The 14545-nt window shown below is 29.3% G+C and overlaps 4 protein-coding genes across 5 annotated transcripts; 1 reads left to right on the top strand and 3 right to left on the bottom strand.

The window, feature by feature from the left end:
* Positions 1–70: 70 nt before the first annotated feature.
* On the bottom strand, positions 71–1097 carry LOC110619816 (3-hexulose-6-phosphate isomerase). Its single transcript, XM_021763380.2, has 2 exons — positions 901–1097; positions 71–801 (listed from the first exon to the last, which is right to left on the bottom strand). Exon 2 carries the CDS (start codon positions 795–797, stop codon positions 177–179), a length of 621 nt encoding a protein of 206 aa, XP_021619072.1. The 5' UTR covers positions 798–801; positions 901–1097; the 3' UTR covers positions 71–176.
* A 1512-nt stretch (positions 1098–2609) lies between these two features.
* LOC110618702 (psbP-like protein 1, chloroplastic) lies at positions 2610–6153 on the bottom strand. The gene is made up of 8 exons (XM_021761916.2): positions 5957–6153; positions 5750–5843; positions 4915–4995; positions 4649–4731; positions 4447–4569; positions 4280–4351; positions 3545–3641; positions 2610–3012 (listed from the first exon to the last, which is right to left on the bottom strand). Exons 1-8 carry the CDS (start codon positions 6017–6019, stop codon positions 2903–2905), a joined length of 723 nt encoding a protein of 240 aa, XP_021617608.1. The 5' UTR covers positions 6020–6153; the 3' UTR covers positions 2610–2902.
* A 3519-nt stretch (positions 6154–9672) lies between these two features.
* On the top strand, positions 9673–9990 carry LOC110619058 (pre-mRNA-splicing factor cwc21-like). Its single transcript, XM_021762315.1, has one exon. It carries the CDS (start codon positions 9673–9675, stop codon positions 9988–9990), a length of 318 nt encoding a protein of 105 aa, XP_021618007.1.
* A 979-nt stretch (positions 9991–10969) lies between these two features.
* Positions 10970–13568, bottom strand: LOC110618492 (60S ribosomal protein L23a). 2 transcript variants are annotated; one of them, XM_021761629.2, is made up of 4 exons: positions 13480–13568; positions 13189–13236; positions 11397–11760; positions 10970–11224 (listed from the first exon to the last, which is right to left on the bottom strand). In XM_021761629.2, the coding sequence occupies exons 2-4, from the start codon at positions 13202–13204 to the stop codon at positions 11140–11142; spliced, it is 465 nt and encodes a 154-aa protein (XP_021617321.1). In that variant the 5' UTR covers positions 13205–13236; positions 13480–13568; the 3' UTR covers positions 10970–11139. The 2 variants fall into 2 exon arrangements, with proteins under 2 accessions (XP_021617321.1, XP_021617322.1); XM_021761630.2 differs by having other exon boundaries at positions 13463–13528.
* Positions 13569–14545: the final 977 nt, after the last annotated feature.

The raw sequence follows: 14545 nt of genomic DNA, 5'->3' as shown, positions 1-14545 counted from the left end.
AGAAGTTGGAGATGCAGATGGAGAGTTGCATCTCCATGTAAATGTTATCACAATCAGAGGGTGACTGCAATTTCATAGTAAAGACTCGCAAGAAAATTTGCATTAAAAGCACCCCCTAAATTCTCCATCACAAGGAACTCGGCAACAACACAAATGGCTCTAGATTTTTATGATTTTCATTCAAGATTTGTATGTCGAGATCGGATGGTCTCTGGGCTCTGTCCCAAAACTTCACCCAATTTATAAATCACCATCTCAAACAATACAAACAAAGCTCCCTCGTAAACGCTTCCCATCGGTAACAACGGCCGAGATTTCACCTCCTCATCAGTTGCCATAGTCTGCGCCGGCACGTAGCAAACCACGCTAGCATGCTTCACACAAGACCCGCTTTCAGGTTGAGCAGTCAACAGTAACACTTTGGCACCCTTCGATCTTGCTAGAGAGCACAAGGCATCGACAGTGGAGAATCCCCCTGGTCCCGCAGAGGCGATGAAGAGATCGTTGGATGTGATGGGAGGAGTGGTCATGTCGAAGACAAAGTGGGTGGAGAGACCCAAGTGGGCGAGCCGCATGCATAGAGCCTTAAGCATCAGACCCTCCCGACCCACTCCATAGAGGAAGACGCGGCCGTTTTGAGCGGCGATGGCGGAGAGATTTGTGACTATCAAATCTAAGGGAGGCGGATAAGGATCAGTAGGTTTGGAGAAACTGGAAGCTATGTGAGTGCATATCTGTGAGGCTAGAGAGAACACTGATGGAGAATCGGAGCCGTCTGTTATGGTCACGCCCGACATTTTTCTGTAAAGGTAAAAATAATTTTTTGCAAAATTATCACACTTATTTATCTAAAGAAATTGAACAGTCTAATTACAGACAATAAAAATAATCCAAACTCACCTTATTGAATAATCAACCGGCTGCCGTGCTCAAGTTGTTCCTCTTTCGATTTCTCTTCTCTCTCTCTTTGTTCTCTTTTGTTTTTCTATTTACCCGCGACTCTTCACCGGAAAGCCATGGATTCCAGCCACCTTCTTTTGTCCTTCCCTCTCTTTCTTCTTTTCTTATCTCCTCCCAGTCTTCCACCGTTTAATCCTTCTTTTTCCTCTTTTTTTATATATTTTAATTTAATTTATGGAGAAGACAAAGCCACCTGGAAGATAAGTGGGCTGCTCTACTTTAATTTTCAAAATTTTATATTTATTTTCCAAATTTTTAAAATTTTCATATCAGTCCTTTAACTCTTCATATTTTATTTTACCCTCAAAACTTCTAAAATTTTATTTTTAAATCCAAATTTAATTTAAACTTAATCCCCAAACTTCCATAATTTTTTAAATAATTACCAAAAATATTATTCCTCCAAAAATTTGGATGTTATATACGCCATTCAACCAAGAAGTGGGAGAGATTTTATGCTCTATTTAATTTTTGTAGTATAAAAAATTTATTATAAAGAGATATTACTATTTAACTTTTTAGTATGAAAATTTTATTAATTAATTTTTTAATTTTAAAAATATATTAAATTTTTTCTAAATTTTAAAAAATTAATTAATTAATTAATTATTAAATTTTTTATTATTTAATTTGTATAATATAAAATAATTATTATAAAAATATCTATTAATTATTCTTTTTAAAATTTTAAATTTTTTTATAAAAAATTTACTTTTAATTTTTATAATATGAAAAATTTATTAATTAATTTTTAAATTTTAAAAAATATATTAAAATATTAAAAATATACTAATTAATCAATTTATTAATTTAATTGTTAAATATTTTATTATTTAATTTTAATAATATAAAAAATTTTCTAGTTGATATTTTAATTTTATAAAAAAATTTATTAATTAATTTTTTTATATTGAAAATATTTTAAATTTTTTTATAATATTTAATAGTTAAAATTAATAGAGAGATTAATTATTATTTTTTAAATTTTAAAAATATTTTAATATATTTTTAAAAATTAATTAACTGAATTTTTTAAAATTAAATAATAATTTTTTATTTTTATAAAATTTAATAATTAAAATTAATAAAAAAATTAACTAATAAATTTTTTAAAATTTTAAAAATATTTTAATATATTTTTTAAAATGAAGATTAATCAATAAATATTTAATATAGGGATCAAATAGAAAATTTTTTTATTATAATATTATATACTTTATAAAAATAATTTATTATTTATTTTTATATACAATTATTTATAAAATTATGTGTATTTTTATTTTATTATTAAATGATATTTTTAAAAAATATTTTACGATTTATTTTTATGTCCAAATTTATAAACTCGTTTGTATATAAAAAAACAATGTTTAGAACTCAGACATGCTTAGGAATGATGACCAAGCCCAAGATGAATGTTTAAGAATGAACTAGAACAAGCAATTCTGAAAATCAGAAAAAACTGAGTGAGAGACTTCTATTGTTATAATGAAACAAAAGAAAATTTATCACTTCTGATATAACTCTTGAATCTACAATGACACAAGTAGCATTGGGTAGAATTTTCATGGCCATTTTTAATACTGGGAAGATCTGCTAAGTTTTTGCTTTAACTACACTCACAGATTTAGTCTGGCAGTAAGTGCATCTGAATAAATCTGAGAGGTCTGAAATTCTACTCTCTCAATCTCCAATTTCCAGTTCAGAAAGAAAAATGTTTTTGCTTCAACTCGACTTCACAGTACTATAAACAAATAACAATTACATCACTACAACGTTGAAGGGGGAAGTTGTTTCCCAAAAAAGACAAAGCTCTGCGAAAAAAGGGGGGGGGAAAAAATGAAGAAGCGTACTTGGTGATGAGAAAATAAGACTTGTAAGATCTGGAAAATGCACAATGGTGCTTCACGTATAGAAGATTAACTGAATCAGATTATGGAGCTTAACCGACTACATTAAACACTGAAAAGGAATCAATGACTGTGTGCAATTTATCTTTCATTTTGTCCCACCTCCTCTCATTGGCCCCTGTGGTCAGTGTATAGAATTTACCTGCCAGAAAACAACCAGATTCAAATGAAAAGCAGAATGGAGATGATGGCATGCTTTTCCTTGGTCGTGGTTTACTTGATATTAAAGAATACATCTAGTTGCAAACATCAGTATTGTAGGATGAACATTTTCACAGGGAACAAGATGCACTATTCAATGTTTTTAAGTAATTTCAGAGATACTCAAATGAAAGGATTGAGGTTTTAGTCTTACTGCATATGTTATAAGTCTTATGTTTTGCAATTCGGAGAGCACTAAGGCATATGTGAGAGTGCATGGTGAAGGGGGGAAGTAAAGGGGGAAAGGCTAAAACAATATAGAGGAAATGCAGGAAGAAGACAGACCAATTTATGGAGATTTGTTATGGAAATTATAGGTTCATCATTTATGAAGACAGGATACCCATCTAAGCCAAAATAGTAGGAACTTATTCAGAAGTATAAAATTAGCTACTGAATGATAGGGCAAAACAAAACAAGATTGTATAAACCATTTCCCAGTAAAATTTAAATAGTATGAATTAGTTTCATACCATTGCCAATGGAAATTGTACTAAGAGCATGGCGAGTATAATTGGGAGCCTGAGCAACAAACTCAAAGGTGTAATAAGCTTTTCCATCAACATCATGCTGCACCACACACAAAATACAGTCAAGTATTCATTCTTTTACCATCAAGAATACAAGACCTCACAGAGACACATAAATGAAAAAAAAAACAAAAGCAAATTTTTACCCAAGTAAACAATTAGCTGTTGAACTAGTTAACTCCATTTAACTATTTATATCATGATGTCTTTCAGCACTGCATTGGGGTTCATGAAATTTAGTACTTTTGAGCAGCCATTGACATCTCATAATGGTAAGTAAGAATTTCAATTCCTGTAATGAAAAGCGGCATTTGATTCCCATCTTTATGATTGTCAAAGGAATTAAGAAGTATAGCAGTTATTTTAGACCCAACAAATTGCTGATGGAATGGAATAGAAATTCTAAGTGCCTTCTGCTGTTTATCATCATAATCAACCTATGTAAATAGTTTTCATTCCGTAAATTTAGCACATGATATAAATCCACTACCTTATTAATTGATATCATCATAAATTGATTAGCATGGACATGGTAAAGCAACTTGAAAGGAAATGAATATGATCAAAAGTGCTTGGTACAATGATTATTCCCGAAGTATTTTTATTAGAAACAAATGGTGCCCTGCCACTTTGTAAAATCCCAAATAGATTACAATCAAAATAAAGGAGGAACTATACCTGAGATGCCTCAATTAGTTTTGTTTTCTGGGATGGAGGGGCTAAAACCTTTTTGATCAATGTTTCAGCAACCTAAGAGTATGACAAGAGTAGCAGCACTTCTATCAGTTAGATATATGCTCTAAAGACTAAAATCATAGACCTATGAGGAAGCATATATGACGAACCTGTTGTGGGGGTCCAAAGTCTCGAATATCTTGTTTGGTTGTTGGGAACATATTTACACTGACATTTTCTAATGGCTCAATGACATCTTTAAAGACCTTGTCTTGACCTTCAATGACAACTTCCTGTCAAAATCCCAAGGACCAATGTTTACCATGAAAAATGAGAAGAGGAACAAGAGATCGAAACCTATAGCAAATGTACCTGCCATCCAAATGGATAGAGGAATGAGTATCCATCCTTCTTGTCTGTTACTAAGAGAAACCCCTTTTTAGTTTCTGCAGCAACTGAACCATATCAAGGATGTCCTCTTAGGATATCAGAATAATTATTTAAGGAACCAACACATTGCATAATCAGAAATTAGTTTCTATCTATACAACTAGAGCACACAATTACATTAAGATATTTAATTAAACTAATAAACAGAACAAAACAGACAAGCCCACATCTGGAATAGCAAAGCTTACATGATGAAGAAGTTTGGTTAAACAGAGAAACCCAAGGGGCAATCACACTGACTGCTATCAGTTGGCGTCTCCTGGATTTAACTGCAAAAATAGATAAAAAAAAATTAAACCAAAAATAGCAGAAGCAGAAAATCAACTTTTTGTTTCGAATTGTATGTTTTCCAATTCATTAAAGAAATTGTTGAGTGTGATTATGTTCCTATTCCAATCAAGATGAAATCTTGGTACACTTATAGCCTTCGAAGAGTATTCTCAAAAAGTTATTTTCTTCGTTAGGCAACAACTATGAGTACTTAGTATATTCTCGACATCAACTTGCTTATAAGCATTAAAATCAATTTCTCAATGTCTTTTCTACCACTCTATTGAATGTAACAGCAGCCATGTGATTTGATCTTTAACTACTGCACTGTTCACCCATTTATCAGGTAAGTTACAGGATAACAGTTAAGCATAGATCTTAAGCTTCTTGTGTGAAACTGTGAACAACTAGGCTGAAGAGAGCTTTCTCTTCTCTATGTGTAGTTCACCTGTAGTGAACCATTATTAAACCAAAACCATCTAGAACATACATTATTCAAAATTAACCCATTAAAACATCATGAATATCTATACAAATGGAATACTGACATAATTTCATAAACAAATTGCCAGCAAAGGATAAAATTTTCCAGAAATGCACTTGTAGTGAATTTCACAAGTAAAATTCAAATTTCCCAAAAAGAAACACAAATGAAATTGCAGAAAAATTCAAATAATGATAAACATAGTGCCCATGATTATATGACAAAATCGATATCGGAGGATCAGCCAAATAACCAAAGATAGAACAAACCTTGAGAAAGAGCCCATGATTGCTCAGCACGAACAATAAACGAAAACCCTCTTCTACAGCAAGGAAACGAACTACGATACCTCTGTAGTCCCATCTATATATAAACATAACAGAAGAAACGAAGCTCAAGTAAGTCTAAAGAGCATAAACCAACAAATAAACTTTCAGAAATACAAATATAGATAGATAGAGTGAGGGAGGGAGGACCTGGGGAAAAGAGTTGGAAGACAATGTGTGATAGAGTGAAGGTGAATTTTGCAAGGAAGCCATTGTTGAGTGAAGTGGGAAGAAGTCGTAAAAGCTATTATTCTCAGGATTTTGTGGTTGAGAGCTTATCCTTCTTATTTCCAGTTCTCGCACTTTTGCTTATCCGCTATTAGAAGCAAGCAACAGCCTTTGCATCCTAAAGGGGCGCGTGTCCTCAGAACAACTGTATAGCCGTTGGGTTTTTTTTTTCTTTTTAAATAAATATTTAAAAATAAGTCCAATCAAATTTATGTATTTTTTCTTAATCAAATAAGATCAATTTAATTTTTTTATTAATTAAATTCTTATATTTTTATTTAAAAGTTAAATTTGTATTAATTTAATATTAATATATTTTTTAATAATAAGATATTTTTATAATGAAATTTATTTTTATTTACTATTTTTATATATTTTTTAAATTTTATGTTAATTAAAATATTAAATTTTTAATATTTCAAAATAAATAATATTATATTATGTTGGAACTTACATAAAAATATAAATATTTAATTAATTAAAAAAATCAAATTGAATTTATTTTATTCTTAATAAAAATATAATGCTTAATTGAACTTATTTTTATGAATATTTTATATAGATGTCAGTTATAAAATATATTTAATATACTAAAAATTAGTGTATCAATATTTTTTTAAAAAAAATATATAAATCATGTATTTTGAAAAGTAGAAACTAAGGGTATATCTACTAATTTTCTAGACATCTGAATATTTCTTTTTTCTTTTTTTTTTTTATTTTAAATTTTAATATAAGTATCTTTTTCGTAGACGACCTTTCTCTTTAGACAACGGAGATCCCTCAATTTGTACTTTATCTTAATAATTCCGCTGATTGAAACTAGCGATAACTTGCGAAACTGTGTTCGGAAAGTGTAAAGCGATCGTTAAAGAGCACATTACCTTCTCTTCAGTTGATTTGGAAAAATCTCTTTTAACTAGGTGATGGTGACCGGATGCAACGGTGGTTCTTCTCTTCTCTGTTGTAGCAATTCCCCACAATTCTCAAGCTAATATGGTTGTACATGTGCCTTTTTCTTTCATTCAGAAGATTTATATTTTAGCTTAGTTTCCTCCTTCTTCAGTATGTCTTCTAATACTTAGAATTGGGCTATTTTTTACCATCATGGTTAATTTTCTAGGAGCAAGAGTAGCTACAGCAAGCATCAGCCCAATTTGGAATTGGGTCTTCCCAGTAGAAAAAGCCAGAGTATCCTACCCCAATATCTACAGACTCAAGGAAGGGATCCGTGTGAAACATGGTAAATATGATAATTGGTTTTCGTCCAATATCTCATAGATGTACACAAAAATAATATGATTTTGATTAATTATTTTATAAAAAAAAATCTAAAATTTTACCAACATTTTAAGTTTTTTAATTTTATTATTAAATTTTAAAATATACCTGCAAAAATATAAAATTTATTAATTCCAATAATAATTTAGTACTGGAGTAATATGAGTGAAAGTGATTTATTGACCAGTTTATATTTAATTATTATAATTTTTATGAGTACGTTAATTTAAATATTTAATATGTTAACCCTAATTAATGGAGAAATATAAGTATATATTCAGCTTTTAAATTTTATTAAATAATTACATAAATATGATCAAATATTAAAAGTTAGCAAGAAAAATGAATTAATATAACCTAAAAATAAGTCAAAATATATATTTAACTTTTAATCTAATGAGAGATTTTAAAAATTATTTTAATTCTAAAATATTAACCCTTCTTAGAATTAAAAGTTTTAATTTAATTTAATTTTTTTATAAAATTTTTATTTAAAATAAAAGAATTTAAATTTTTTTAACACAATATAAAATTTATTGCTTTTAACTATTAATTATATTTTGTTAATATGTGTAAAAAAATAAATAAATCTATTTTTTGAGATAGAGGAAGTAATAAAGAATAATTTTTATTTTTCTGAATTAACACACTAAGTTAGATTTATTATTTCATAAATTTTATTTTTTTTTGCATTATTCCCATATATAATAGTATTTCTAGATATAATTAAAAAAGATTAACGATGAAATAATAATAACTTTAATTTTACTCTAAAATTTATAAACTGTGACAATGAAAGGGGCTAGATAGTACAATAATGCATAGCAAAAATTACATGAAATAAATAGTATAAGTGTTAAAAGTCGCTAAACTCTTGTTTAGTATGCAATTTTTTTTTAAAAAAAATTAAATTTTATCAATAGAATTTAATTCAATTTATTTTTATTTAGAAAAAAAAATTCATTTATTTAGAATGAATTTAAATATAATAGAATTCAATTAAACTCTTTTATATTAAATAAATTAATAATAAAATTTAAATTAATTTAAATTATTTATCATTCTTATTATTTTTAAATAAAATATAAATATTTTTTCTTATAAATAACATTTTTTTCACATTCATTAACATCATTTTTAATATTTTTATAACATTTAAAGTCTGAATTTTACATAATTTTTTACCATTAAAAATATAAATTATTTTTTTAAATTAATAAAATATATAATAAATTTTTTAATATTAATTATAAATACATTAAATATTAATAATTATTAATTTAAAATAATTTTATGAAAATCAATTATTAATTAAAAATAAAAAATAAATTTAAAATTAAAAATAAAAGAAAAAGAAAATAAAAAAATTTTAATGGCTAATTAAGTAATTTTGATTTAAATAACTTTAAATGCAATTATTTCTTGTAAAATTCTAATAATTTTGATAAAATTTACTTTTAATTCAAAATCAATTCTTACAAAAATTCAAAAAAATTAAATTAAATTAAATTAAAATTTTATATTATTGATTTTGTCAAATACAAAAAAAAATTATTTTTTTAAAATTCTTTTAAAATTTGCTATTCATCTATTTAATAAAATAATTAAAAATTTTAATTTTATAGCATATAAAATATTTTAATTGAATAATTTTAAAAAAATTAATTAATAAATTTCTTAAATATACAAGAACTTAATGATAATGTAAAACTACCATACACGCAAAAAAATTTGAAAATTTTTAAGGAACCATGGCCTCCTTGACCAACATGTCGCTCCGTCCCTAGTAGAAAGATGAGATAATGTACAATGTACAACGGAGTAGGAGTTCCAACCCAAGAAGGTTTGAGAGTAATGGCTACTCCAGTCCAACAAAATCTTTCTCAAACCAAAATCTTCACAATTTAATTTTCATCACAACCGATTCCAGCCTCATCGGGAAACTTCTGGCTTCCCCCAAAGTCCCAGTATTGACATTGTTGATCATAACCGCAAGCGAAAAATACAAGTGAAGCTACCTGAGCTTGAAGATAAGCTTTCAGAACAAGAATATTCTGAATTTGAAATTGCAAAGATTCTTGCAGGAGCTAGGAATTGAAGATTGAACAAGAATATTCAATTCCTTATGGGTTTATTGAATTTAAGATGTGGTTTTCTACAGGTCAACTACACCGGAGAAGACAACTCTTATCCTAAAACAAATGGGTTTTCAATCAAAGGAAGGAATTCTTCTCCTAAAAGGAATGGGTTTTGAATCCCTTTCTCTCTCTCTCTCTATATATATAGCCACTTTAATCCCATATTGAGATTATATTATAGATTTTTCTCTTGTTTTGGTTGTGTAAAAAGAGGAGACAATGTACAACCGAGCAGGAATTTCAACCCCAAGAGGGTCTGGGAGCAATGGCTATATCCAATCCAACAGATTCTTTCTCAAACCAAAATCTTCACAATTTAATCCCCATCTCAATCGATCCCATCCACATCGGGATACTTGTGGCTTCATCCGAAAGCCCAAGATCGACATTCTTGATCATAACCGCAGGCGAAAAAAACATGTGAAGCTGCTTGAACTTGAAGACAAGCTTTCAGAACAAGGCTATTCTGAATCTGAAATTGCAGAGATCCTTGCAGGAGCTATAAAGAAATTGAAAGTCTCTGTAGCTGCTGATTGATGAAGTGCCCTCTACATATTTTCTTCTACTGTTCCCTCTATTTTCTTTTTTAGTAGTAAAATTATAGATATCAAATATTTTATTATTATTATTATGAGAGTAGCTAGCTTCTATATGCATGTTTCCCGTTTATAAGTACTAGTAACAACCACGTATTTTCAACAGTAATTTCTTGAAAGAAATAAAAATCAATCCCATACCTCAGTTCTTCAATAAAAATTAAAGTCCGTGTAAGACCTTTCTTGTTCCAATAGACTAACCTCAAATCTCCTCCCTCACCGCTCAGTTCATGAAATGGGTGAAAATCTTCGCCTTCAGCTCCAAAAATAACATCTGCTCAACCTGAAAAGCAATTTAAACCATAGGAACTGTCAATTTCTAAAATAAATTTCATACTTATTTTAATTATTATTTAAATAAATAATATTTATTTAATTTATGAGAATTAAACTTGATAAGATCTAAAGAAAAAAAAAGTATTTATCTCAATACCCATTAATAAATAAATTATTTTTTATGGTACCATCTTATTCAGAAGAAAAATATTTGATTTTTCCGATTTTAGTTTAATTTTGTTTTAAATAATAATATAAAACTTAATTAAGTAGAGTTTGACTACAAATGGTATATTTAAGAATTTTAAAATTATATAAACTCTAATTTATAATATGATATAAATTATTATTTTAATAATAATCTTGCGTATACTTGGCCAGTAGGCTCACTCCTTTCGTCGAGTACAAAATTAATTAGCTCAAACTGGGGAAGAGAAGAATAAGACGGACTCCGAGAATGAATGATAAACATTTTCTGAAACATATTATACATCCTTTTGAGAGTTGCGTTAATTTTTTATTTAAATTGTAAATTATAACGATTGAATTTTATATAAAAATAAAATAAAATTGTTTCATAATTCTAGAAAGGTAGAAGTGTAAAAAATTTTGAATTATTAAAAAATTATAGAAAAGGATTGAAATGAGCAAAATCGCTTTATAAAGATCGAAAAAAATTGACCATAACAATTAAACTTTAACTAAAATAAACAAAATATAGTTTCCCCAAAGTGTTAAAGAAAACAGACAAAATGTTGTGGCACTAGAACACAGAATTACTAACAAAACTGTTCATAAAGTACGTTAGCAACACTTAGATGATGCCAATCTTGTTCGCTACATCCAAGGCATCATAGTCTGGCGTCAACCTAACATATGCCTTCTTAGTTCCATCCGGCCTGGCATTGAAATAACAAGAGGTAAGGATTCAGTTACGAGGAAAGAACAGCCAAACAATAAACTAATTCCCAACTTTCTCTCAAGAGTACGGTTCAACTAAAGCATTATCAAGATGGGTTTATTATGAAACTTAAAAAACCATAATGCTTTAGCTCAATTTGATACGGTTACCTGATCAAAGTGTTGACTTTCTTGGTCTGGATGTCATACATCTTTTTAACTGCATCTTTGATTTTCTTCTTGTCTGCACGAATGTCAACAATGAATACGAGCGTGTTGTTGTCCTCAATCTTCTTCATGGCAGACTCGGTAGTCAGTGGATACTTCAGAATTTGATAGTGGTCCAACTTGTTTCTCGGTGGTGCACTGATGCGTGGATACTTTGGGTTTCTCTCTTTCTTCAATGTCTTTGGACGGTGAAACGTGACCTTTGTCCTGATCTTAGTAGCTTTCTTCTTAAATGTTGGCCCTGATTTCACCGCCTTGGCAGCCTTCACAGCTTGTGCCTTAGGATCAGTCTTTTTGGTAGCATCAGCTGCAGGAGGTGAAGAATAAGTTTTTGTAGCACAAATAAAAGCAAGGTACAGAATGCTTATTTAGATGAAAGGAGGTAAACACTAGATAGGAAGACGAGAATGCATTAGAGAACTTCATATCCAAATCCAATAAACTCAAATCACAATAAAGCTTAACAAACATCAATTGCTATGCAACAAGTACAATCAACTAAGAATTTTCTTTTTAGCTAATTTAGGGCTGGGGGCAGTCCAATTCCGGCTAGAACAGGCGTCTGACAGTTGGTTCTGGTTCAGGGGGTTAGGGGACTTGGGACCAAGACCAAGGGGTTTCCTCAGTTCCAGTTCGATCAACTCCAATGATCACATTTTAATTGAAAATTCTGGTTTTTGACCTGAAACCAGACCACACCAATCAAAATAGATTCAGTTCCTTTGAAGACAGTTCTGGTTAAATGTGGGTTTGACTGGTTGCATTCCAAACCCAGATTCGACCATGCCTAGCTGCTTTTGCCCAATATTATGACCTAAAAATTGATGAAGTTTTATTAAAGACAAAAATTTAAATATTTCTGATACTTCCTCAACAAAAACCCAAGAAAGCATGGAAATGAAAACCCCATGAAAATATATTTTAGAAACTCATTAACAGATTCTTGGCTTCAAAAAGCTAAAGTAAAGAAAACATCCCAAATATTCAAGTTGAAGAGGATTAACCGAAAGGCATTCTCCTGCTATTTTTTTGTGAGTCTGCTTGGCCAATCAGGATGCACCCTTATACAAGTTAAAGGGATTAGATAACATGGACCTTTTTTTATTTATATATTTTAGGACCCAAGCAGTTACACATACATGCAGAATAAGCCCACAAATATAGATTTGAAATTTAAATGAGGAACATGTTTCACATGGAGGAGAAGCCTACTTTAGACACATGATATATTTTACTCCCTCTTACCTTACTAGCTCTTACTTTAAGTTTTAAGAAAACTTAAAATTAGATGAATGGATTTAGAATTGTGAGAATACATTATTTTCTTTGACTAATTAGAAAGGTGAAACTAGGTTAAGAAAATCTCAAATATGAATAAAACATTATTTGAGTGCAGGTTAGAAAAACCCACTGAAAATCTCATTTCAACTTTTCAAGTCTACCTCACATGATATCCATCATATTAAACAATCATGTTAACTTTCATCTAACCAATTTCAACGAAAATCAAATGTAAACCAGATATATAAAAGCATTTGATCCAAATGTAGCACACATGGATTTGCTTTTGCATCTAATAGATATCATGCATACAACAATTAGGCACCATGTAAGGAACTGGCAGCATGTTAAAAAAAAACAGCAAACAATAGTGGGGTCAATACTAACTACGGAAAATGAATCATTTGAAATCCTAACAGAAAAACCAGCAAAAGCAAAAGCAAAACAGGCGTACCTTTAGCTGGAGCCATTGATTAAAACTCTTCAAAGAGCAAAATTAAACCTGGCAAAAACGAATAGTCATGCTTAATACAATAACATGCATCTGTTCATCCTTGAACAAACACATAACCTCAAAAAAATTAACAAAAAAAAAAAAAACAACCAGCTTAGATCTAGACTAACATCAATTCAAATTAGAAATGATATCTTAAAAATAGCTTCGGATAAAGATTATAGATAGAGCATAGAAATTTATGGATTACGTAGCACAAACGAAAATAACTCACAGATGAAGATGACAGACCTGAGCAGCAGCTGCAGCCGTCCAGTAGGGTTTTAGAAAGCGGAGAAAAATGAAATGGTGGCTTATATAGGAGTTTATAAATTACCAATTCAGCCTTCATGATGATGGGCTGTGGGCTGTGTTTCAATTTGAAGTCTTTGAGATGTATTGATTTAGGCCTAAAGTGGTAAACTGCAAGCCCAGTTGAAAGTTAAGTCTGTAAGTTTTATTTTTATTAATTATCAAATCTTAAATTAAAAGCTAATATAGCCCTTAAAATTTAATAAAATTTTTAACTTAATCTCTATTATTTTATCTAAAAATAATTTAATTTTTAAAATTTTATTCTATTAATAAAATATTCATTCTATTCAAATTCACTATTACATTATAACAGTCTAATCATTTATATTTCATTCATTATAACAGTTTTAATATATTTCTAAAAATACAACTCAGATCATGTTCGAGTAGGGGTGAGCATTCGGTCGGTTCGATTTAAAATCGAACCGAACTGAATAAACCGAAAACTGAAAGTTTAGTGTTTATAAAAATCAAACCGAACCGATTTTAGTCAGAAATCGAATCGAACCAAATCGGTCTGATTCGGTTCGATTCGGTTCGATTTGATCGGTTTCAATTTTTAATAATTTTTTTATTTTTTACACTTTATTTTTAATATTTTAAAATTTAATTAAAATATTTTAATTTTAATATGATTTAATTTCTCTATATTATTGAAAAATTATATTATTATCCTTAATCGGTTCGGTTCGGTTTTTTTGGTTTTTTTCTGATCAAAACCGAACCGAACCGAAATAACCGAAAATTCTGAAATTAAAAACCGAACCAAACCAAAATGTATAAAAAACCGAATCAAAATTTCAAATCGGTTTGATTCGATCGATTTTTTCGGTTTGAACCGAATACTGCTCACCTCTATGTTCGAGTACACTGGACAGACTGGGTCAGACCCAATATAGAGGGATCCAACTCACTTAATTTAATGAATCAAGGAGGAAACAAACTCATCTACATCCATGACCCAATCAACACGAATACCGAAAAAAATTAAATAATCGTTTGA

Source organism: Manihot esculenta, chromosome 7, assembly GCF_001659605.2.
Source record: "Manihot esculenta cultivar AM560-2 chromosome 7, M.esculenta_v8, whole genome shotgun sequence".
NCBI lineage: Eukaryota > Viridiplantae > Streptophyta > Magnoliopsida > Malpighiales > Euphorbiaceae > Manihot > Manihot esculenta.
The sequence above is the reverse complement of the archived record's forward strand: the minus strand, read 5'-3'. Positions and strand labels throughout refer to the sequence as shown.